The sequence below is a fragment of the Lagenorhynchus albirostris genome, chromosome 10 (assembly GCF_949774975.1).
Source record: "Lagenorhynchus albirostris chromosome 10, mLagAlb1.1, whole genome shotgun sequence".
Lineage (NCBI taxonomy): Eukaryota > Metazoa > Chordata > Mammalia > Artiodactyla > Delphinidae > Lagenorhynchus > Lagenorhynchus albirostris.
The window spans coordinates 81226785-81249464 of record NC_083104.1 but is presented as its reverse complement, the minus strand read 5'-3'; the positions used below and the strand labels follow the sequence as shown (position 1 = coordinate 81249464).

The 22680-nt window shown below is 56.7% G+C and overlaps 2 protein-coding genes across 12 annotated transcripts; both read right to left on the bottom strand.

Annotated features, from left to right (window-relative positions):
- Positions 1 to 375: 375 nt before the first annotated feature.
- On the bottom strand, positions 376 to 14859 carry EHMT2 (euchromatic histone lysine methyltransferase 2). 11 transcript variants are annotated; one of them, XM_060163207.1, is made up of 28 exons: positions 14793 to 14859; positions 14080 to 14146; positions 13765 to 13983; positions 13416 to 13669; positions 12652 to 12736; positions 12523 to 12563; positions 12207 to 12362; positions 10029 to 10166; positions 9795 to 9909; positions 9538 to 9639; positions 9169 to 9317; positions 8941 to 9084; positions 8619 to 8854; positions 8356 to 8538; positions 8150 to 8232; positions 7571 to 7677; positions 7368 to 7490; positions 7179 to 7280; positions 5275 to 5379; positions 5022 to 5176; positions 4769 to 4936; positions 4217 to 4361; positions 3762 to 3839; positions 3271 to 3386; positions 3080 to 3166; positions 1497 to 1575; positions 1182 to 1357; positions 376 to 857 (listed from the first exon to the last, which is right to left on the bottom strand). In XM_060163207.1, the coding sequence occupies exons 1-28, from the start codon at positions 14832 to 14834 to the stop codon at positions 677 to 679; spliced, it is 3636 nt and encodes a 1211-aa protein (XP_060019190.1). In that variant the 5' UTR covers positions 14835 to 14859; the 3' UTR covers positions 376 to 676. The 11 variants fall into 11 exon arrangements, 9 of the variants coding, with proteins under 9 accessions (XP_060019190.1, XP_060019192.1, XP_060019191.1 ...); XM_060163209.1 differs by lacking the exon at positions 5275 to 5379; XM_060163208.1 differs by lacking the exon at positions 9538 to 9639.
- A 1820-nt stretch (positions 14860 to 16679) lies between these two features.
- ZBTB12 (zinc finger and BTB domain containing 12) lies at positions 16680 to 19021 on the bottom strand. The gene is made up of 2 exons (XM_060163190.1): positions 18957 to 19021; positions 16680 to 18454 (listed from the first exon to the last, which is right to left on the bottom strand). The coding sequence occupies exon 2, from the start codon at positions 18432 to 18434 to the stop codon at positions 17055 to 17057; it is 1380 nt and encodes a 459-aa protein (XP_060019173.1). The 5' UTR covers positions 18435 to 18454; positions 18957 to 19021; the 3' UTR covers positions 16680 to 17054.
- Positions 19022 to 22680: the final 3659 nt, after the last annotated feature.

Here is a 22680-nt window from a genome sequence, read left to right as displayed (position 1 = left end):
CCTTCTAGACTCCGTGCTGGAGGGCTGGAAGCTGGAAGGCAAGCCCGGTACGCGGGTCAGGTCAGGGCTGCTTGCTCGGGCCTCATGGACCATGGCCTGAAGGACTCCCACGCTCTAAGAAAACCCTTCAGAATTTTGCAAACTACTTCAATCATAGTACAGTCACGCCTACACCCTCCTGCCAAAGATTAAGTGTGGAGATGAGATTTGCCCTTGACTAGACCCTGCCCCCCAGTAATCCCCTCACAACCCTCCCCCTCCCCTGGAGGGTAACCACACCAGCCACACCTGTCCAGCCTGCTTCTCATCCTCTTTCTGCCCCTTGGACCCACATTCCCTCTGGCTGTGTGTGCTTTTCCGCCAACAGTCACCCAGTTTATTATAAACCCAACATTTATTGAGAACAAAGGAAACCGATTAGCACAGACACCCAACTTCAATTCATTAGACTTCAGCTGAGGGTGGGGAACAGGGGTGTGGCCAGCCCTGAAGTCACCCTCCCAGGGAGGAACCAGCTCTGGGAGAGAGGGGCTGTCAGACCTCCAGGGCCTGGCTGGGATCTAACTGAGGAATGTGCAAAGGGGTAGGGGGAGAGGAGACGGTAGCACCCCCAGGTGTGGGCAGCAAGTGGCGGAGCTGGCTGTCCAGGGCTTGGGGTGGGGGTCGTGGTCCTCTCTCAGGGGTTGACGGGGGGCAGGGAGCCGAGCTCAGGCAGCAGCTCGGGGTGGGGATCCAGGCGGGCCAGGCGGCTCTGCTCCAGGGCAATGGCCTCAGCTGAGTGCTTGCACTTCTCAGAGCCACACTGGCAGGTGAAATATTTGCTTTTGATGTCCCAGAAGCGGTCACCATAGTCAAACCTGTCAGAGAAGCACAAGAGGTCTGTGGGGCCCAGACCCACTCCAAAGCATCCACCCCCATCTTCGGAGGGGCTCTAAGCCCTCCTTTGTTCTAATGCACCTGCGGCACCAGCACTGCCTGGTAGCTTGTTAGAAGTGAAGATTCTTCAGGCCCCATCCCAAACCTACTGACTCAGAAACTGTGAGGCTCAGGACTGTTTACAGTGACATCGGACAAGCTCTGCTCTAATCCATGCCTGGAAACCAGGCACTCGCCAGCCGCCCGCTTTGGGTCCTGGGCTCGCTGCATCTCCCACACCCTGGCCGAGCCGCAGGGCGCCTCACCCCAGTTCCTCCCCGGCCCGGATGTCTCGGGAGCTGAAGAAGGCAATGCGTGGAAATCGCAGGTCTTGGTGCAGCATGAAGACCCGCACGGGGATGATGTTGGGGTCACACAAGTGGTTGATGAAGCGGCTGATGTTGCCGTAGTAACGGGCGTCGATGCAGTACACCTCTCCATCCTGATGGGAGGGCGTCATTCATCACATCTACCACCACCCCGCTGGCTGGGCCAACCTCCCCACCCCGCTGACCACCCAGCCCCTCCTCCTCGGGTTTCCATCTGCTGAGAGGAGGGCGGCAGAGGGGTCTCCTGCCTACCTTGTTGTCTAAGTCGAAGAGGTAAGAATCATCCTCTCTCACGTCAGCCTCAGCATCGGAGATCAGCTCGCCGACATACCTGTTGGGCAGGGAGTGGTGGTTCTGGAGGTGAGCAGGCATTACCGGGAGCAGGCTCCAGGCCCTGTCTCTCCTCACAGCCCCAGGATTCCTCTTCCACTGTTTGTCAGCTGTCTGTGAATCTCACAGATCAGCACAGCTGGGACTGGGGTGGGCGACCCAAGGCACAGTGGGCCCCCAAGGATAGCGGACATCATCTGGGAGGGAGGGGGTGGGTGGCCCCCACCCAGAAGGGGGGTACAGGAGGAGGAACCTGGGGACACAGGCACGTGAGGGTACACACAGGACACACTCCCGCCACTGGGGTCCCACCAGACAACTAGATCAACAGGCAGGACCGACAGAGTGGGGCCAGGGATGAGCTGGAGAAGCAGTGGTGGGGAAGTTAGAGGGAGGGGCTCGAGCCGCACCAGAGGATGACTCGGGTGAGCGCGGCGGCGCCCAGCCTCTGGGGTGAAGGGATCAGTATCTGTGGGCAGTCGGCCTGGGTGGGGAAATCTGTTCAGGCGTAGACACGGGGGTTTGTGGACTAGGGATCACCCAGCAGGTGGGGGCAACGCTGGGCTGAGGACAGGAGAGGGGTGAGGACAGCAGGGAGGGGACGGAGCCGCAGGAGCTACGAAGAACTGGGGGTGAGCACACCCACGTTTGGAAAGCAGAGGGAGAGGAGCTGGTGAAGAGGAAGAATGGATGGGTCGCAGGTGAGGACGGTGTCATGGGAGCCAGAGCTGAGGGGGGTGGCAGGTGCCAGGAGAATGAGGACTGAGACACACGGGTCAGGGAGTAGGACTGCTGCGAGGCGGCATCAGCAGAGGGGTGAGGGTAAAGGCAGATGTGGACAGGGATGAGCAGTGAATGGATGATGGGGAAACTGAGGCCCAGGAGGCAGGGGTCGCTTGCCTCAGTCAAATTGAGAGATGACATGATGGAGGAAAAATGAATGGTCTCTTAAATAGGCAATTGGGGCTGGAGGACTCTTTCTTTTTTTTTCTTCTTCTTTTTTTTAAGGCCAAAGGAGACCTAGATTACGTTTGAAGGCTATGGAGTAAAAGCTAGGGGAAGGAAGAGGTAACGGATAATGGGAAGAGAAAGAATTGATGGATGGAGAGGCCTGAGGCCCCTGATGAGGTGGACAGAAAGGCAGCTGTTATCACCTCCATTTTACAGACAAGAAAAATGAGGCTCAGAGAGGTTGTGAACTTGGCCAAGGACACCCAGCTCTGTCTGTCTGTGAAACCGGGGCTTCCCGCAGTTGGGAAGGGCAGGGGAGAGGGAGTGTGAGGGTCGGAAATACACCGAAGGGGAGGGAGAGACGCAGGCACTGTGGTCTGGCCAGAGCGGAGGCTTGGGGATGGGGGTCAGAGGAGGCTGGCTGGAGTGGGGGCAGCAGGAAGAGCTGGGACCCATCAGGGAGGAGGGCAGAGAGGGAGGCCTGGGAGTCAGCCGTGGCCCTGCATCCAGCCCCACGCCCCCAGGAGCCAAAGTACCCCCTCCCCACCACTCACTCGCAAATGAAAGTCCCCTGGGGAATGGTCTGCAGGGCTCGGACCCCCCAGCCCATCTTGGCTGTGCGGTAGAGCTGCAGTCGCACCCTGGGGGTGGGAGAGAGGGTGATATTCAGTGGCGTGACCTGGAAGCGCCCCGAGGGAGAGAAAGGAGAAAGGGGAGCGAGGGGAGCTGAGGGGCTGGGCCTCACTTGATGCCACTCTGCACTACCCGGTTCTTGCAGTTTCTCCAGCAGGAGCACGCCTGGTTACACTCAAAAATCAGCGGGGGCTCGATCTTGTTAAATTCCTGGAGCAGCCGCCCGTCCTGGGGTTGAGGGAGGGGAGGACAGTGGTTTCTGTGTGGTGCCCACCTCAGCTGCCCAGGACTCCCAAGACTTCACAGAAAAATCCACTGCTGACCCCAACCCAGACACAGGGAGGACAGGCTGGGGGAGGCCACATATGCTCTTAGTTTATCCAACAGGAAACACGCAACCCTCGCCCTGTGTTTGCATATATCTGGGCCAGGCCCCTCTCTGTCCTGGCAACAGCCTAGGAATCCCAGGTCTCGCCCTGCCCTCTTTGCTGCTTCCCCCACAGGGTAGAAGGTGAGGGACAAGGTCCCAGAGAGTTGGTGTCAGAGGCCAGCTCCCCCAAAGGAGTGGATGAGTGTGTGTGCGGCCAGGGCGAGGGCACGTACCTTGTCATACCAGCAGCGAATGCTGAGCTGGCCACACAGGCAGTTGGAGCTGGAGCAGTCATCCACGCATGTGCAGTGCTGGGGCGGGAGGTAGGGTCAGCTCACCCCCCAGAATTGGCCTCGGCCCCTCAGCTTCCAGTGCTCCCTGCCCCACAACTGCTGTCCTTTCTCTAGGGTCCACCTTGTAGGACAGTGATGGTGATGGTCCCGGGATGAGGGGGAATCAAGATGTTGCTGATGGGGGTGTCTCTAGGGCCACCATGAGCCCATGTGATACCTTCACGTGTCCTAGAAAAAGGACGCCCTCCCTAGGTGGATGCAAGTCCACACCGGAGCTCCCTTTCAGCCCCACCACCTTGGCCAGGTGCCCTCGCTGGCCCACAGTGTGCCCAGCTGTACTTGGTGGCTCTGGGTGTCCCTTTGGGAGGAGGGCCCAGGGAGGGCCCTGCACTCACCTGTAGGTGGGTGATGTTGCGGTCGATGTTCATGGTGGACGTCTCGCAGTTCTCCGAGATGTACTTGTAATCCTCGGGGCAGGGCTCCCCGTCCACACCATTGACACAGGGAATGGGCACGTTCTCATAGCCCCGAGCCACGTCCCTGGCAGGAGGGGAGATGGAGGTGGGTGAGGACTCCCCTAGGTGGGGAGAGGGCTGGGTGAGGGAAGAGGGTGGTTCTGGGGGTTCACTGGGGCGTGGGGAGTAAGGTTCCCAGATCAAAGGCAGGACACTCAGTGAAATCTGAATTTCAGGGTATCAAGGAACAATTTTTCAGTACAGGTATGTCCCAAATACTGCATGGGACCCTCCTAACGTTAAAAAAGTATGCGCTGTTCACCCGAAATTCTAATTCAGCTGGATGGTCCCTGTTTTTATTTGGTGCATCTAGTTGACGTGTGCGTGTGGCAGGCGGATGGGGGGCAGAGGTGGTTTGGGGGGCTCAGAGGATTCTAGGGGCCAGGGGAGGGGGCGGAGGTCGCTCCGGGTAAAGAGAGAGCCCAGGCTCACCGGCAGATGATCTTCTCAGTGCGGATGGCCCGATTTCCCACCCCGAGCCTCAGCTTGCGGTTGAGCTGGAGTGCAAACCACACGTCAGAGCGCTCGGGGGTTAGGTCCCACGCCGTGTCCCCCTCCTTGTTCCGCAGCTCAGGGTTTGCCCCGCGTGACAGGAACAACCTGGGAGGGGACGGGAAGCCTGTGGGGTCCGGGGCTGTGAGAGGGGGCAGAGGAGTGTCCAGGTGGGGGAGGGGTGGAGACTCACAGCACGCAGTCGTGGTAGCTCTCCCGGGCTGCGATGTGTAGGGGCGTGTCCCCATGGTAGTTGACAGCGTGGAGGTCGCAGCGGGCATTTAGGAGAACCTCTGCGATGGCGGCGCTGCCGGTGAACGAGGCCCAGTGCAGGCAGATGTTCTCCTCCTGTGGAGGTGGCAGGGGGAGAGGTGTGAACCCAGCCGGCACCTTGCTCAGGGGCGGGGGGGCTGAACCCACCTCCCGTATCCCGACCAAACTCTCACATTGTCTGTGAGGGTGACGTCGGCACCCCGTGTCAGCAGCATGCGGATCACCTCGATGTGCTTGTGCTCTGCGGCCCAGATGATGGGCGTCCACCCCCCACTGTCCTGTGGGTGGGGGGGAAGGAGGAGCGTGGAGAGGCAGCTCCAGCCCTGCTCACCCAAACAGATGGGGTCAAGAGCACAGGCTCCGGAGCTAGACTCACACTCAGAGTCCCACCACTCACAGGCTGTGGAACCCTGGGCAAATCATTTAACGGCTCTGGGTCTCAGTTTCCTCGTTTACAAGATGGGACTAGTAAACGTCTATTGCTCAAGGCCGCGAAGTGATTTTTCTCTTTTTAAAAAGTATGTATTTCCTTGGGACTTCCCTGGTGGCGCGGTGGTTAAGAATCTGCGGGCCAACGCAGGGGACACAGGTTCGAGCCCTGGTCCAGGAAGATCCCACATGCCACGGAGCAACTAAGCCCGTGCGCCACAACTACTGAGCCTGCGCTCTAGAGCCTGCAAGCCACAACTACTGAGGCCACGAGCCACAACTACTGCAGCCCGCGCGCCTAGAGCCCGTGCTCTGCAACGAAGAGAAGCCACCGTAATGAGAAGCCTGCTCGCCGCAACAAAGAGTAGCCCCCGCTCACCGCAGCTAGGGAAAGCCCGCGTGCAGCAAAGAAGACCCAACACAGCCAATAAATAAATACATAAATAAATAAATTTAAAAAAAATAAAAAATTAAAAGAAAAAATACATTATTTCCTCCATCTGCCCACTCAAAAGTCCTAGAAGCAGGGACCCAACGACAATGACCACCCCTAGGTACACAAACTGTAGTCTCTAAAAAATATTTCCCATTTAAAGGAACCAGAGTTTCTTAGAGAAATGGTAGATCCTGAGTTGGGGGCAGGATAGGTGCTGAAAAGGATGCTCTCAAAGGCCACTGGGTCATTTCAAAAGTCACAGGAGCCTATGGCAAGGGGCTTCTTCTGGACAAGGGACAGAATAATTCAAAGATCAAGAAGGGCACCCCAATGTTCACGGCAGCGCTATTTACAACAGCCAGGACAAGGAAGCAACCTAAGTGCCCATCAACAGAGAAATAGATAAAGAAGATATGGCACAAAGATACAATGGAATATTACTCAGCCATAAAAAGGAACAAAATTGGGTCATTTGTAGCGACACGGATGGACCTAGAGAGTGTCCTACAGAGTGGAGGAAATCAGAAAGAGAAAAACAAATATCGTATATTAACTCATATATGTGGAATCTAGAAAAATGGTATAGATGATCTTATTTGCAAAGCAGAAAGAGACACAGACGTAGAGAACAAATGTGTGGATACCAAGGGGAGGGTGGGAGGAACTGGGAGATTGGGATTGACACATATACGCTATTGATACTATGTATAAAATAGACAACTAACGAGGACATACTGCATAGCACAGGGAACCTAACACACTGTGGTGACCTAAATGGGAAGGAAATCCAAAAAAGACAGGATGCATGTGTATGTATAGCTGATTCATTTTGCTGTACGGAAGAAACTAACACAACATTGTAAAGCAACTATGCTCCAATAAAAATTAATTAAATAAAAAAACCCAAAGATCAAGAAGAATGACACAGACTAAAACACCTCCAACACACGAAAAACTGACTTAGTAAGGAATCTCACTGGACAGTTCCAGAGATGAAGGCCGCAACTCATTTTGAAAAGTGATAAAGAGAAAAAAGAAAACAGAAGAGAATGAAGAGAAATACAAATGAAGGGGGAAAAAGAGACGGGGACAGACTGGAACAGTGTGAAATGCAGGGAAAGGGTCGAAGGTCAGACGAGGGAGAAAGGGGACCTAAAGTCTGAGGCTGAGGCAAGGACCCCAGGGGGCTGAGCCAGAAGCCCGGCCGCTGACCTGGGCGTTGACGTCCACCTGTCCCGTGCCGAGCAGCAGGCTGACCATCTCCAGATTCCCAATTTTGGCTGCGTGGTGGAGGCAGGTGGAGCCGTCTTCCTCCTGAGGGCGATGCAGGCAGATGAGCCGGCTGGCTGGCACCTCAAGCCCAGGCCTTGAGCCCCGGCCCCGGCCTGCCCGGCCGCGCACCTTGCTGTAGACGCAGCCCCCGCGCTGCACCATGTAGCGAGCCACCTCCAGGTGGTTGTTCACCACGGCCTCCATCAGCGGCGTCCGCTGCTGCTTGTCCACAGCATTGATGTTCGCCCCAGCCTGCAAGGAGGGGGCACGCAGGCTGGCACCAGAGAGGGGCTGGGCAGGGGAGGGGGTCCTAGGGCTGGGCCCGCGCTGACCTGCAGCAGTACGTGGCAGATCTCCACAGAGCCCTTCTGGGCAGCCGCGTGCAGGGGTGTGCGCTTGCTCTGCTGGTCGCTCTGGAAGTTGGGGTCCAGGTTGTCCACTGCGGGGAGGGCCCGCCACACCGGGAGAGGGAGGGACAGGTGGTAAGCAAGCTAGGGGGCGGGTGGCACCTCCTCCAGGAAGGTTTCTCAGGGCCCCAACCTGAGTCAGGGGCCCTCCTGGGCCTTCTTTGTGCTCACCTGCACTGCAGCACGGCACTGATCAGGGTAAGAAGTTAAGAGCACCAGCTCTGCCTGAGTTCAAACGGCCCTGCCCCTGCCCCTTAGTACTGCTGTGCACTGGGCAAGGTAGTTAACCTCTCTGGGCCTCCGCTGGGAAGATTTAAGTGAGTGAACGTGCAAAGCACTCAGAACAGTCCCCAGTCCCCATCATCACAGGTTATTCCCCCACCACACGAAGTCCTTCAGGGCAAGGACGATGTCCCTCATTGCTGCCGTCCTGGCCCCGAGTCCAGTGACTGGTACATAATCGGTGCTCAGGCAGGGTTTGCTGAACGAAGGAGTGATACTCACACAGCATCAGGATCACCTTCTGCAGCTCCCCCTGCTTCACGGACAGGTACAGCTGCCGGGGGTGGAAACGGAGTTTCTTCCGCCTGCCGTGGTGAGGGAGGGAGAGGGGGTTGACTCCCCAGATTCAAGCATCGGTCCCCACACCTGCAGCTCCACACTTCCAGCCCCGGTCCTAGCTGCTGTGCCCGAGGGAAACCCCTACTCACCTCTCTGACTCCTGGATGACCAGGGCCTTTTCCAGGGCCTCCCGGCCTGGGCCAGGTGGCAGCCCCACAGCTGAGAGGCAGCCCCCATTGGGCAGGGTTAGGGAGGGCCCCGAGCTGTCGATGGTGTCAGTCAGGGGGTCGCAGGGTGGACGCCGGGGCTCCCCCTGTCCTCGCATCCGGGCGCTGTGGGAGAAGGCGTGAACGTTCAGGGGAGACGGGGACTGGGGCAGGGAGCAGACAGAAGGGAAGGGCAAAGCCAGTACCTGGGCTGGGAAGTGTCCGCTCTCCCAGGGGCATCCTGGGCCAGGGGCGGGGGGGCAGGGGCTGCAGTGCCAGCCGGTGGGGTCACCCCATCCCCCCGGGGGATGGTCACCTCCTGGGCCTCAGATGCATCCTCCCCACAGTGGGGACAGAAGACCATCCCGTTCAGCTGGGACACACAGGCCTTGTGGAAGCGGTGGGCCACTCGGAAGTCGGGGTGACACTCCAGGAAGGTGCCCTGGGGGCAGGAAAACAATGTGGCCAGGCTCTGGGAGCCCCTACCCCCATGGGGCATGCTGCCTGTCTGCCCCACTGGTCACTCACCGCCGTGCAGAAGTAGCCACAGCCTGGGCAGCAGTGGTGTTTGACCATGCGGGCACGGTGGGTCTCACAGAGCACCATCAGTGCCACGCGGCTGGACGGTCTCATGGTCTCCCGCTTCAGGATTGCAGCGTTGCAGCCCGACAGCTGTGTGCAGTGAGGATGGGTGACAGAAGGTGAGGCTGGGCTCTGGGGCTGGATGCCCTGTCACCTACCAGCCCAGAGGCCCACCTCTCCATCCACGCTCTCCGTGGCCATGCACTTGTGCCCCGCTCTCTCGCTGATGCGGTCTATCTTGGGTGCCTCCATGCGGCAGCTGCAGAGGGGCAACTCCTCAAACCCACGCTCTGTCTCCAGCGAAGATGTGTCATTGGACACCCCTTGGATGGAGGATAGAGGGAGCTGAGGGAGGCCCAGCCTCTCACCCACCAGGACCCCTCCTGGGGCCTCTCACCCCCGCCCTGACTTTCCCTCCGTGCTCCAGAACCCCCAAAGTCTGGCCACGGACACCCCAGCTCCAGCGGGGTTCCCCTCCTCCCCATTCCCTCCGGCCCCAAGGGCGCCCCCTAGTGGCTCCCTATCCCGGCAATTGGCAATTACCAGCGTGGTTGGGAGAGAGGGTCCCCTCGCTGGGCAGCTCCAGGGACCCCAGAGGGACCTCCATGTACTCACTGGGGCCTGAGGAGCCCACACCATTCACTCCTGACACAGAGACAGAGAGAGTGAGAGTGCGAGCTCACAGGTGCCTGGATGCGGGGGTACATGCGGGCGTGCATGCTAGCGTGTGTGTGCGTGCATGCTCTCGGGACCGGGAGGGGGCTGCAGGAGGGGACCCCGAAACAGAGGAGCCTTCTCACCTCGTGGCTCCTTGGCCCTCGGAGGCTCCCGCTTCCGCCGTTTCCGTGACGGCTTCACCCATGGGCTATCCTTCCGCCATTTCTTCTTGGCTTTGCGCCGGCCGCTGGAACCACTCTGGGGGGGGGAAGAGCGTTAAAGAGCCCGGCCCCCAGCCCATAAACGCCTCCTTTGAGGACTCAGACCGCTGTCCCCAAAGCCCCCACTCCTCCGGGGACGCCAGCCTCCAGTTCTACCCTGTCAGACTGATTGCCTGACTCTTCATCTTCCTCCTCCTCTTCCTCTTCCTCCTCCTCCTCTTCCTCCTCCTCCTCTTCCTCCTCCTCCTCTTCCTCTTCCTCACTCAGTTGTTCAGCCAGAGCTTCGACCTCAGACTGGAAGAGAGGTAAAGTGAGGCTGAAGAAACAGTGACCCCCAGGCCACAGCTGTCTGCTGGGGGGAACATGGGAGACAGGCAGAGCAGGACACATCCGACCCCCGGGACTCAGAGAATGAGGCGGGATCAAGAAAACAACAATTCTCCACGGATGGCTCCGCGGTGATGATGAGTGTGAACAGGAAAGGAAGGAAAGGGTTGGATACGGAGAGGGGGTGTAGCATATTATACTGTAATAAAAAATAAGGTGCTGGGGCTTCCCTGGTGGCGCAGTGGTTGAGAGCCCGCCTGCCGATGCAGGGGACACGAGTTCATGCCCCGGTCTGGGAGGATCCCACTTGCCGCGGAGCGGCTGGGCCCGTGAGCCATGGCCACTGAGCCTGCGTGTTCGGAGCCTGTGCTCCGCAATGGGAGAGGCCACAACAGTAAGACGCCCACGTACCGCAAAAAAAAATAAATAAATAAAAATTAAAAAAATAAGGTGCTATGGTGACATGCAACAACATGATGAATCTTTGCAACATAATAGTAAACAGGAAAAGAAAGGAATACGTTCTAGATAACACATGTATAGTAGGAGCCTCTTGATGAAGCTCATAAAGAGGCAAGACTGAATACACTAAATGAAAAACGAATTAGAGGGGCTTCCCTGGTGGTGCAGTGGTTGAGAATCTGCCTGCCAATGCAGGGGACATGGGTTCGAGCCCTGGTCCGGGAAGAAATCACATGCTGAGGAGCAACTAAGCCCGTGCGCCACAACTACTGAACCCACGTACCACAACTACTGAAGCCCGTGCACCTAGAGCCCATGCTCTGCAAGAAGAGAAGCCTCTGCGATGAGAAGCCCATGCACTGCAACAAAGAGTAGCCCCCGCTCGCCGCAACTAGAGAAAGCCCACGCAACGAAGACCCAACACAGCCAAAAATTAAAAAAAAAAACAAAAAAACTAGAAACGCTATAATGAAGTCAGGCTGATATCCCCTGAATCCACTGATCTTAACTTCACTAATAAAAGACCAAATGTTCCACGCCTGATGTGATGCAACATTGGGCAGAGAGTTATGTGTTAATCCCCACCCAAACAGCCAACTCCTAAATGTGAAGAATTCTGTAGGATAACCGACTTGGTTTCTTCAATAAATAAATGGCAAGTTTGTTTTTTTTTTTTAAATAGGGAACCTATACAACAAGAGAGACCTAAGAAAAATAATCAAATCAATGTGTGGACCCCACTGAAACCTGACAGACGAAAACTCATTTATGAAACAACCGAGAAAATGTGAAGACTGACTGGTAGCAAGGTGATGGTGTTAAAGCATCATTTGTAGGGACTTCCCTGGTGGTCCAGTGGAAGGGCTCCCTGCTTCCACTGCAGGGGGCATGGGTTTGATCCCTGGCTGGGGAACTATGATCCCCACATACCGCACGGCGGAAAAAAAAAATTATTTGTAAATTTTTTAAAAACAGAAAGAGGTCTTATGTTTAGAGATACTTGTGGAAATATTTTTAGATAAAATGATATGGTATCTGCGATTTGCTCTGAAATAATCCAGTAAGTGTGGGTGTTGGGGAGGAAGAGATGAGTCAAGGTCAGCTGTGTATTGATAATCCTTTGAGCTGGGTGATGGCTACCGGGGGGCTCACTATTCTATTCTTTTGTGTATATTTGAAAGTTTCCACGATAAAACGAATGAAAAGCAAAACAGGCAAGACTAAGCATTCTGCTGCATAGACAGACGTATATGTGAAATAAAACCAAACAAGGAGCAAAGGAATAAACAAGCAAACAAACAACAAATAAACCATAAAATGGGATGTTAAACCCGAAGTCCAGGATGGTGATTTTCACTGTGGAGAGGGGCAAGGGGATGGTATGGGGTAGAGCACACGCTGGAAATAAGTTACAGACAGTATGGGGCAGTGAGTTAGTGGGTGTTCAGAAAAGGAAAGAGAGAAGAAAGTGGGGCAGGAAAGATTGGAGAGCGAGCCCTGGACGTGGGGGAGCACTGGCCGGGAGGGCGGCTGGCTCCCTCTCACCTTGCTGTCAGAGTCCACCCGCTCATCCACAGAGTAGGAATCGTAGTAGAGGCTGAAGTCATCCCCCACCACCGTTTCCCACTCCTCCAGGGACCCGGGGTCCCCCTTCTCCAGGGTCACTTCTCTCGAACCCCGTGCAGAACCCAACTCCTCTGACTAGAAAAAGATTTAAAGAAAAAAATTGAAGCTGCTGGCACTCCCTCACCAACACCCCATTTCCCTTGAGGGCAAGATGGAGCCCCAGCTCCTAGGATCCCTCAGAGCAGCCCCCCAGGCGGAGAGGCCCAGGCCCTGTTCCCTGCCTCTCCTGGCTCACCAGGCCACCTCCTGAGTTCAGCTTCCTCCTTTTGGCCACATCTGGAAAGAGAGAAAGGAGTGAGGTCCGTACTCTAAACCCTTAGCACAGGCCATAGCAAGCCGCAGGTAGGTGGGGGGTGGAACTGACCTGAGGTCACCTTCCCCAGCGAGTGCACGTCATCACTCATGCGGAAATGCTGCACTTCAGGGGGCCGCTTCTCAGGGACTGGGGGCTGGGGGCAGAGAGGGAGCACACTTAGGGTCAGGGAGCATCTATGGTTCTGCCTGGATTAGCTTAGAGCCAAGCCCCAGGTCGGGGTGGGGTGGTGAGCCACAGCCTCAAAAAATGCCATCTGAAGTTCTGCGCCAATAATAAGAATTGTGTCAAGCACACCCCACATCTAACACTGATGCCAAGAGCCCTAAAAACACTGTCATAAAGTTTCTGAGATTCTGGGGCTCTTGTCATTTCCCTCCTCCGATGTTTCTGTGGCCCTCAGCTCCTTCCCTGTAGAGATTCATAGTAAAACCTTTAAAACAGCAGGGGCAGTTTCAAAGAAGGGAGAAGTTCCCTTGGGGCCTGCTTTGAGGTAGAAAGGAAAAGTGGTTTGAAGTTTCTCTAGTCATTATTATAAGAGTAATTAAGACATTAACTACATAATTCACTCTTTAACATTAGTGTTTTCTACTCCCCTCTGCCTAAGAATGTAAACCCCAGGAAGATAGAAACCTGTCTGTTCCAGATTAAGCCCCAGTAGAGAAACTAACACACAGTAGCGCCTTGGTAAATATGTGAAGCAGTGACTGGAGAAGAAAACACCTGAAGGGAAATTGTAAAAAAGCAGCCCACAAGAGTTTTACGGTTAATTACCCTGTCTCTCCCACCCCCGCAAACCTCCCCCTAAGTCTCACCTGTCCATTTCCTGGTTTGGACATGGTTTTCCTGGCTCGATGGACCTTGGGCTGCCCCTCCGGGCTGGCTGTGGCCGGAGGGGGTTCAGGCCCTGCTGCTGTTGTCCCCTGGGCCCCCGGCATACTCAGCAGCCTCATAGCCAAACTCTGGACTGATGGGGGTGATTTTCCGGCCCCTGTCATTGACATCTTGGCTCGGCTGGGACAAGCACCCCCCTTACTGGGGGAAGACGGGAATGACTTCGTGGCATGGCCTGAAAAACACAGGCAAGCAGGCAGGAGACAAGATAAGAGGGAAGACAAAGTCAGAGAATGCCCCACCTCACCCCCAGGCTCCCTGGCCTCTCACCCATCAGGATGCGGCCCCCATGGAGGTCCCCATCTCCCTCGAGATTCTCGGGTTCATCCCCAATGAGTGGTGTGGCCCCTACAGGTGTGTCAGCCCCTTCATCGCCGACGGTGACCGTGACAGAGGCTGGGGATGAGGGACCAGCAGTCTCCAGGGAGTCGGGGTTGGCCTTGGGCAGGATCTCCTCACTACGAGGGGTGTCCCCCAAAGAGCCATGAACTGTAATGGAAGAGAAAAAGTTCAGGGCTAAGGGCTCAAGAGATTCTGTGCTGGCAGAGGTGAAGGTCCAATTGGGCCTGTTTCTGCTGCACTCACCTCTCTCGGTGGCTCCTCTGGGCTCCTTCTCCAGCACCAGCGCCCCCATCTCAGCGGGGGCCTCCCCCTGGGAGGGGACACAAGGGATAGGAGAGCTGGTCAGTCCCGTAGGAAGTTGAGGGGCCCAGGACGCCTGGGCCCTAGGAAGAGACAGGAGGCTCCGGGGCCTACCTCTTCCTCTATGGGGCCCCCCCCTTCCGCGGCCACGGCTGCCCGGAGGGGCCGCACGACCCCTCCCCCGGGCCCGCATCAGCCCCCTCCCTCTCGGTAGACCCCGCATCTCAGGGACCGAGAAGAGAGGAGGGGGAGGGGGCGGGGCCTCCGCACCCCGGCCCCGCCCCCTCCTCCCGGCTGCACGCGCCTCTCCCCCTTTGTCCCCCAGGCCGCGGGGACCCCGGGCACCAACCCCTCCAGCACCCGCTGTCCCCCAGCCCGGTGGACGGCCCCTCGTGCCCCTCGCGCGTGTTCCTGGGGCGCCGGCGCCCGCTGCCCACTCGGGGGCAGCCGGCGGCTGCACGCGCGCCTCGGTGCCCACTCCCCCCACCTCCCACCCCCTGGTCCCCTCATCCGCCCCCGGTGCTGGCCCTCCGGATTGCTGCAAGTCTCGCCCGGGCCCCCCGGCCCCGATGCACCCCCGGAGCATTGCACGGGCGCGCGCTTCCCCCGGGCGCGCGCGCGGGCATGCACCCGCCTCTCCCCCTCCCCTTCCGCACCTCGGCGGCCGCCGCCGCTGCAGCTCCCGCCGCCGCCGCCATCGCCGCTTGCGCTGGGGGCCGAGCCGGCGCGCGGCCGCCCCGGGTCACGTGGGCGAGTAGGAGGGCTAGGAGGAGCCTTAAAGGAGCCACTACGCATTTTCTGGCCATTTTCCCCGGAGGGCGGCCTCAGACATGGCAGTTCCTGTACTAAGCTGGGGGCTGCCGGGGAGAATTCCTGCCATTCCTGGCCTCAGTTTAGCTGGGAACCGAAGGCGAGGCACGCCTGGGTCCAGGTGTGGCTTCTCCATCTGCCACCTGGCTTTAGGTAACTAGCGGAGCGACTGAGCCTCCCGGCTCTCGGCACTGGCTGTATTTCCAGTCCTGCCCATGTGTGCTTCTCCCGCTTCTGGTTCCTTTCTAGCTTCTCGGTCACTAGATAGAAGACTCGGCCTCAGTTTTGGCCTTGCTTGTCTAACGAGCAAGAAGGGGGCGATGGGGACGCGCGGAGGACACCTTTACTCTTCGCTGGTTCTAGCATGCAGTTTCAAGTGTCCCCCGGAGCAGCGATCCCTTTTGAAAACCTGGGGCTAAATGTCTCTTCCATTTATGCCAGACATGTCACGCCACCACATGCACTAGAGATCCAGGTAAGCCCCCAGAGGCCCGAGTCATTACTGTCTGGTAACACTCTAATAAGTAAACTTTTTTTGCCAAACACTTCACAAGCACAGCAGGCACTCCGTTGGTCATAGCCCAGCCGACAGTGGAAGTATGAGTGATATTACACCAGGACACACAACTTTGAAAGCAGTATTTAGAGTACCATCTCTTTAGGTATTTACATCTGGTCAAAGTTTGGAAAATGGCTGTATCTCACATGCGATATTTGACACAGGCAAGTGGATAGGGTATAGGGCATCTGAGGCCAATTCAAGGCCTTCTGGGAACTGTAGTTCTCTTCGGTTAAGAACTATTCCAGAGCTTTCTGGGAATTGTAGTCTTCTCCGCATCTTAACCCAGTAGTTTTTATCTTTCTTCAGGACAGGAACCCGTTCCCCAGACCAAAAACGCCCAAACTCAGGCTCCAGCTTACAATTTTGGTGGGCACAATGATCACGCCTACGCCCCATCCCTAGCCCTGATACCAAACTCAACTAGAGTAGGTCATTTGTTAACACCTCCGCCAAACAATCACGGAACACTTGGGCTGTGAGGTATCTGCCAGGAGTTGAGGATGCAGAACTGGGAGGGTCTCTGGCCAGAGGAGCCCACTTGTCACACTCCCCTTCCCCTCTCAAGGCTCCTTCAGGCATGAGACCTGCGTGAGTTGTGTCCTCTGGGTACTTAGAAAATTGCATCAGAGGGTGAGGTGGTCTAGGGTGGGATAGTCATTTACACGCAGTTGCCAGATAGAGTATAAAGAAGAAAAAGTTGTTTTTTTTTTTTATTTTGTGGAAAACAAAAGCAGAAAAACTAAAACCCCAAACTCCAGAAAAAATCCTAAAAAATACGTTTTGTTTTCTTAAAAAATACTGTATAAGTCTCTACTCCTCTCCCTCCCCCACCGCAACAGCCCTCCTTGCCGCCTCTCATCTCAGTGCCCTACCCCCCACCCCACCACTATTCGTAGTTCCTGCTATTGTACCCCCCTTCCCAGTATCTACCCAGGATGCTCACCTCCGTATTCTCTTACCTGCTATCTTCCTTTGTTCTCCCTAGAATTTTGGTGAGCCTTGTACCCATCCCATTTCCCCAGCATGCAAGAACTGTCTCCCCCTTCCTTTTCCGGAATTCAATAATCCTTTCTCCCTACCACTCCCTCTCCCAAGGATCTAGTCCAAGCAGGAGCAGGTAAGCTGCCTCCTGCCAAATTCCCTCCCAATTCCCACCCACCCACCCCCTACCTCACGAAATGCCAGAACCTCTTCCTGGGCAGCCGTAGCCAGGAATAAAATATTTTCCAGTCTTTTTCCCTCCTCATCCCACAGGACGTTTTCCCTCCCTCCACATATCCATGCACCTCCAAGAGAAGAAAATCTTTCTCTGGGACCCCCCTATTCCCTTGGCCTTCTCAAAGAACTCTCTCCCTGTCCATCCTTTTCTTCTGAAGAGGCAAGGTCTTCTCTCTAAGGAATCTTCGGCCCCTCCCTCAGGATGTGTGTGTCTGCTCAGGCTCCCCACCGTACCTGCCTGCCCCTGCCCCCCACACCCCCCTATTCTCCTGGACCAAGGAGCCCCCTTCCCCCCCAGCCCAGGGACCCAGCGCCTGCCACGCTAGCGCTAGCGGATGAGGACGTTGATCTCAGCCACGCTGGCCTCCAGCACGTTCTCGGCCGTGGTCTTGCCGTGCTGCTCCTTGAGGTGCCGCCTAATGGCAGGCTTGTGAGCGAAGCGCACATCGCAGTAGGAACAGCGATAGGGCCTCGCTCCCGAGTGGAGGTTGAGGTGGTCGTGCAGCGTGGACTTCTGTGTGAAGCACTTGCCGCAGATGCCACACGAGTGCGACTTGACGCCGCGGTGCACGTTCATGTGGCGGTTGAGGTTGCTGCTGTGGTTGAACTGCTTGCCGCAGCGCGGGCACATGAATATGAAGTGCTGCGCCCGCATGTGGAAGACCAGCTTCTCCACGCCCTGGAACACTTCCGGGCACTTGGTGCACTTGATGTTCTTTAGGGGATTGCCACTGGAAAAGCCTCCGGGCAGGGGTCCCCGACTGCCCCCCGCCCCCAGGCTGCCCCCCGCCCCCCGGGCAGCCATGGCCACCGCTGCTGCCTCCACCAGGCCTGAGGTGGCCCCCACACTGGCCCGGCCTCCTGGGATCAACAGCAGGCCCTCCCCTTCTGCGTCCTCGGACAGGCTGTAGCAGGCTTTCACCACGCCCTGCGGTGGAGCCACAGTGCTGGGGGGCACGCTGCTCTGGGCCAGCTCGCCAAGGTGGCTGCCCACAGAGCCTCCGATGCCCAGGCCTCCTCCCAGGCCTCCGGGAGGTTTGAGCCGGTGTGCCACCTCCAAGGCCGATTCCACCTTGACGATGCAGATGTCAGACACGTCCTCGTCCTCATCCTCATCCTCTTCCTCGGCCTTCAGCTCTAGGTCCTCATCCAGCGGGAACTCCAGCTTCACAGGCCGCAGGAGTGGAGGGGGGAGAGGGGGTGGGGGTGGGGGTTTGGGGGCTGGCTTCGGGGTCCTGGCGGGAGGGAGGAGGGATTTGGTGGCACTGACACTGCTTACAAGGCTGGCATCGCTGACCCCATCCTCTTTGAGGCCTATCTTGGGCTCGATGAACTGGCTGAGGGCATTCCGGCATTTCTCCACCACGTGCTCCATCTGCAGGTAGGAGGCGGCCGTCAGGTAGTTAACAATGTCCCTGACGGCGAATTCCAGGGCGCCCGTATAGCAAGAAAGGAGCAGGTCAGCCACTATGCGTGCACTGTGCATCAGGGAGACCTGCAACTCAGAGCTGGGATTCAGCAGGAACTGGTCCCGCAGGAACGGCGAGCAGGCGGCCAAGATGACCTTGTGGCCGCGGAACTTGAGGCTGTCGGCCACAATGGTCACGTCGCAAAACCGCTCCTCTGCGCGGAGCTGGTTCATGTTCCGCAGCGTAGCGGCCTCGTGGCCGGGCAGCTGGAAGCGCAGGACTTCCACCCCAGAGGCCATTGTGGCGGGGGTGGGCCACCCTGGTTGGGAAGGAAACCGGTCAGAGACAAAGGTCTCCGGCTTTCCTAGGCCAAGGCTCCAGGCCTCGCACCCCCATTCTTGCCTGGCCCTCCCAGCATCAGATCATCCAGTTTTCAAGCCTCTTCCTCAGTTTCCCCAGCCCCCGGGGAGGCGCTGTCCCTCCGAAAGGAGGGAGGCGTGGTTCCCGGGGGCGGGGCAGCGGCGTCCACACCCCCCAGCCCGACAGCCCGCGAAGATGGGGCGAGCCCGCGCGCCCACGGGGGAAGGCCGGCGGAAGCGGGAGCAGAGGCCTGGATTCTAGGGTGGCCCCTGTGCAGCCTCTTCTCACCCCGCCCCCTTTACCCGCTGCCTCATTCCTCCACCCCCCCCTTGCACGTTTGCACGCGACTTTCACGTCTCCTGCCTGCCTGCACGCATCGTGCACGGCCCCCCCCACAACGTTCAGAACTCCGTGGCACGCCCCCCCCCCGCCCCACGACCCTGAGTGCACGCGCCTCTCACCTGGCCGGGTTCCGCGCGCTGTTTTTTTCCCCCCCTATTTCCCCCACCCCCCCCGGGGCCGACTGCGCCCCCACACACGGGCAGGGCCTGGGCAGCGCGCAGGCGCGGGGGTGCACGGGGCGCGCGCGCGGGGCCGGCTCCGCGTGGGCGTAAGGGGGGAGGGGCGGGGGCGGCTCGTGGCGTGTGTTCCAGGCCCCGCGCGCGGCGGCGTCGGCGAGAACTCGGGGAGGAGGAAGAGGGGAGGGAATTAAAGGAGCAGGATTCCCCCTTTCCCGACCCCCCTTTCTTCACCAGCCCCCCCCACACGGTTAAAGGGCCGGACGGCCTGGCCTCTCCTTTGGCCGGTATTATTTGTCCGCCAGAGCGGAAATACGTTCCGCACCCCCCTCTTTCTGGCTCCCCCTCCTCTGTGCCTCGGGGCCCCGCGGCCCGTCTGCGCGTGCGTGCCAAATACCGCGCGGAGGCCCGCTCACTCGGGCCCGCCTCCCGCTCCCGGCTGCCCGCGGCGCAGCCTGCTCCTCTGCCCCCAATGCGCGCCGCCGCCCCCGGCGCTCCCCGTCTGCCTGGCTCCCTGCGGGCGACGCTGCCGCCTGCTCGCGGGAGTGGTGCTGCTCTGGCCCAGCTGTGCGGAGCGGGGCCGGAGTTGCAGCCACCGCCCCTCCCGGGGTCCCAGACCGCCCCGTGGCTATCGAGATGTTGGTTGCTGTTGCCCACGCCTGCATCCCTTGTTGATTATGTTCACAGTTCCTCCAGCCACACTTCCAGATTTTTCCAACTCTTCTGAAGCTAGTAACCAACTCAGCACTCCCGGCCTAAAAGATATTTTAACTTTCTGCAAGGCCCAACAATCCAGTGTCCTCAACTTCCTCTCCTCTGTCTCAAAATTTTATGAAATCACACCTATCCTCCCCTTCCCCCCATTCTCAGAATTGATCCCAATTTCTTGCCAAGGCAAACGCCCTCGTAAGGTCGATGACCTTGACTATTTCACCCCTACTATATAAATAGACCTAGTACTAATTCTTCTAATTATGTGAATATTTATATTAGTATGATATTTATATTAGCATCCTTCCCATCCTTGCCTCCTCCACCAGACTGATAAGGTCAGAGCTCCACTGCCCTAAACAAAACTTTCCCTCAACTCTGCACCTTTGCCTTCTCTTTCTCTGTCACTCCCAAACTGAGCTGCAGTCTCCATGGCTTCATCACCAGCCTCGAAGACTGGCTCCCTTCCCTCCCTCTTCCTTGCACCTCTCATACCTACCCTCACTTCCCCACCCAACCAAGTCCAGGTGAAGAAGCCCCTGTTTCCTGCCAACTAGATTTGTTTGTTACATTCTCCAGGAGACTAGAGCATTTTCCTTACACATCAAATTTGGTGGAATGTGTTCAATATCTGGTTTCCCCGTTGGATTGTAAACGTCTTGATTGCATGAATTATGTCCTGGGTTATGTTTTGCAAATAAAAGTCATACAATAAAAGACTGTTGAAGTCATTCCTCTTCAGTCCAGCCAGCATCCACCCATAAAATGTTTGTTCCTGACTTAAATTGAATCCTGAACTCAGGGGATGCCCTCTGGTAGGGGAGTGAGGGCAGTGTTTAGATGGTGCCTCTACTCTTTGCCTTTCCCTTTTAAATTCTCTGACTTTTTTTGCCTTCATCTCGTTCTCTCTATTCTAAAATGCCCTCTTTGTAGAAATATCTTTGTTGTCAGGCATTTGTGTTGGACACAACACCTAGGCTCAAAGCCATATTCCACTACTTATGAAAAGGGCCCTTGGGAAAGTTACTTAATTCTCTGAATCACAGAGTCTTTATCTTTGAATTGGAGGGGCCCTGATTCCTCACAGGGCTAATGTGAAGTTTAACTGAGCCTGGCATATAGTAGGTGCTGAATCAATGAGAGCTCCCTTCTCCTTTGCCTAATTGGGGGACAGACTGAAATTTCAAAAGAACTTTAACTAAAAATCTGCTCCCCTATCTTATCTCTTCTTTCCCTCACTGCCAAACTTCTCAGAAGAATTGTTCACACTCCAGTGAGAGCAGAAATTTTAAAAGTTGTCAAGGTAAGAATTTAAGTTTGTAAAGTTTTGTATCCTGTCCCTTTCTTGCTGCTTTTCCTTTCTGGAAGTATGAATAGGACAGGGGTCCTTATCTCAGTTTAGAGTTTAAGACAGGTGGTCCTAGGTGGCAGGTAGGGTTGACAGCTGCTGAATCCTTCAAATGCCCAGCCCACCCAGTTGCCATTTTATATGGAAACAAGCTGTAGTGCACAAGCCTGTCTCTTCCTGTACAGTCTGGTGCGGAGATCTTGTAGGGCTGTTTTCCCACATACCCCATGCAGGGATGTCTAGATCCTTGGCCTTTGGCCCCCAACTTCTGCCAATGTAAAAGGAGAGGCCCTCCCGTCCTTGGGTGGCAGTGCCAAACGCCTTGGCATGGTGTCAAGAACAGATACATTCAGGATTCTTAGTGGGACTGAGAAATAAAATCTGACCAAGGATTCAAGAAAAAACTAGGGGGACTTCCCTGGTGGCGCAGTGGTTAAGAATCCGCCTGCCAATGCAGGGGGCATGGGTTCAAGCCCTGGTCCGGGAAGATCCCACGTGCCATGGAGCAACTAAGCCCGTGCGCCACAACTACTGAGCCCACGCTCCACAACTACTGAGCCCACGCGCCTAGAGCCCATGCTCTGCAACAAGAGAGCCACCGCAATGAGAAGCCACAATGAAGAGTAGCCCCCGCTCACCGCAACTAGAGAAAGCCCGCGTGCAGCAGTGAAGACCCAGTGCAGCCAAAAAAAAAAAAAGCTAGGGAACAGAAGATCTAGGTTCTAGTCCAGGTTTGAAGTCCTCAAGGCCCCAGAGGTTTCAGTATTCTCTTCAATGAAATGGAGGTTTGTCCTCTGAAGCCTCTTCCAGCCCTGTCAGTCCACAAAATTTCAACCTGAAAAGAGGTGTATGTATTTTTGTGTGTATGTTTGGGAGAAGAGGTCAAGGACTAGTGAACTCAGGGCTTAGAGCACCACTCTTGGTTACTAATGGAGGTGAGCAGTGGCCTAGTAGGAAATGTCTAAGCAGTAGGAAAGCTTAGACATTTCCCTGTGACATTCAAAGTATTTTTGGCAGTGGGTTTACTTTTACAATTGTACTTCGCCCAGACTGAAATAACTATATTCCTTGAGCAACCAAGAGAAAGGAGGAGGGAAGTCAGCCTGGGTTTTTTTTCTTTTTTGGTACGCGGGCCCCTTACTGCTGTGGCCTCTCCCGTTGCGGAGCACAGGCTCCAGATGGGCAGGCTCAGCGGCCATGGCTCACGGGCCCAGCCGCTCTGCGGCATGTGGGATCTTCCCGGACCGGGGCACGAACCCGTGTCCCCTGCATCGGCAGGCGGACTCTCAACCACTGCGCCACCAGGGAAGCCGCAGCCTGGGTTTTTTTTAATCCATAGGCTGATAAGACTTTCCTGTGTTACAACAAAAGCTCCAACTTTTCCCCCTTGCTCCGTTGCCCCACACTCAGCTCTGCCCTCATGTAGGAATCCTGGCGAAATGGCAGCCTGTTCAGGCAATGGTGACAGGGGCTCACAGCTTGAGAAAAGAAACCCTACAAAAACAAAAGGCCCACACCAGTCCCCTCTATTTGTAAAATCACCTTTCCTAAACTCCCACCCGTCTCCTGCAGCGGACTCCATTCCTCAGTGCTGACACCTTCTCCAGT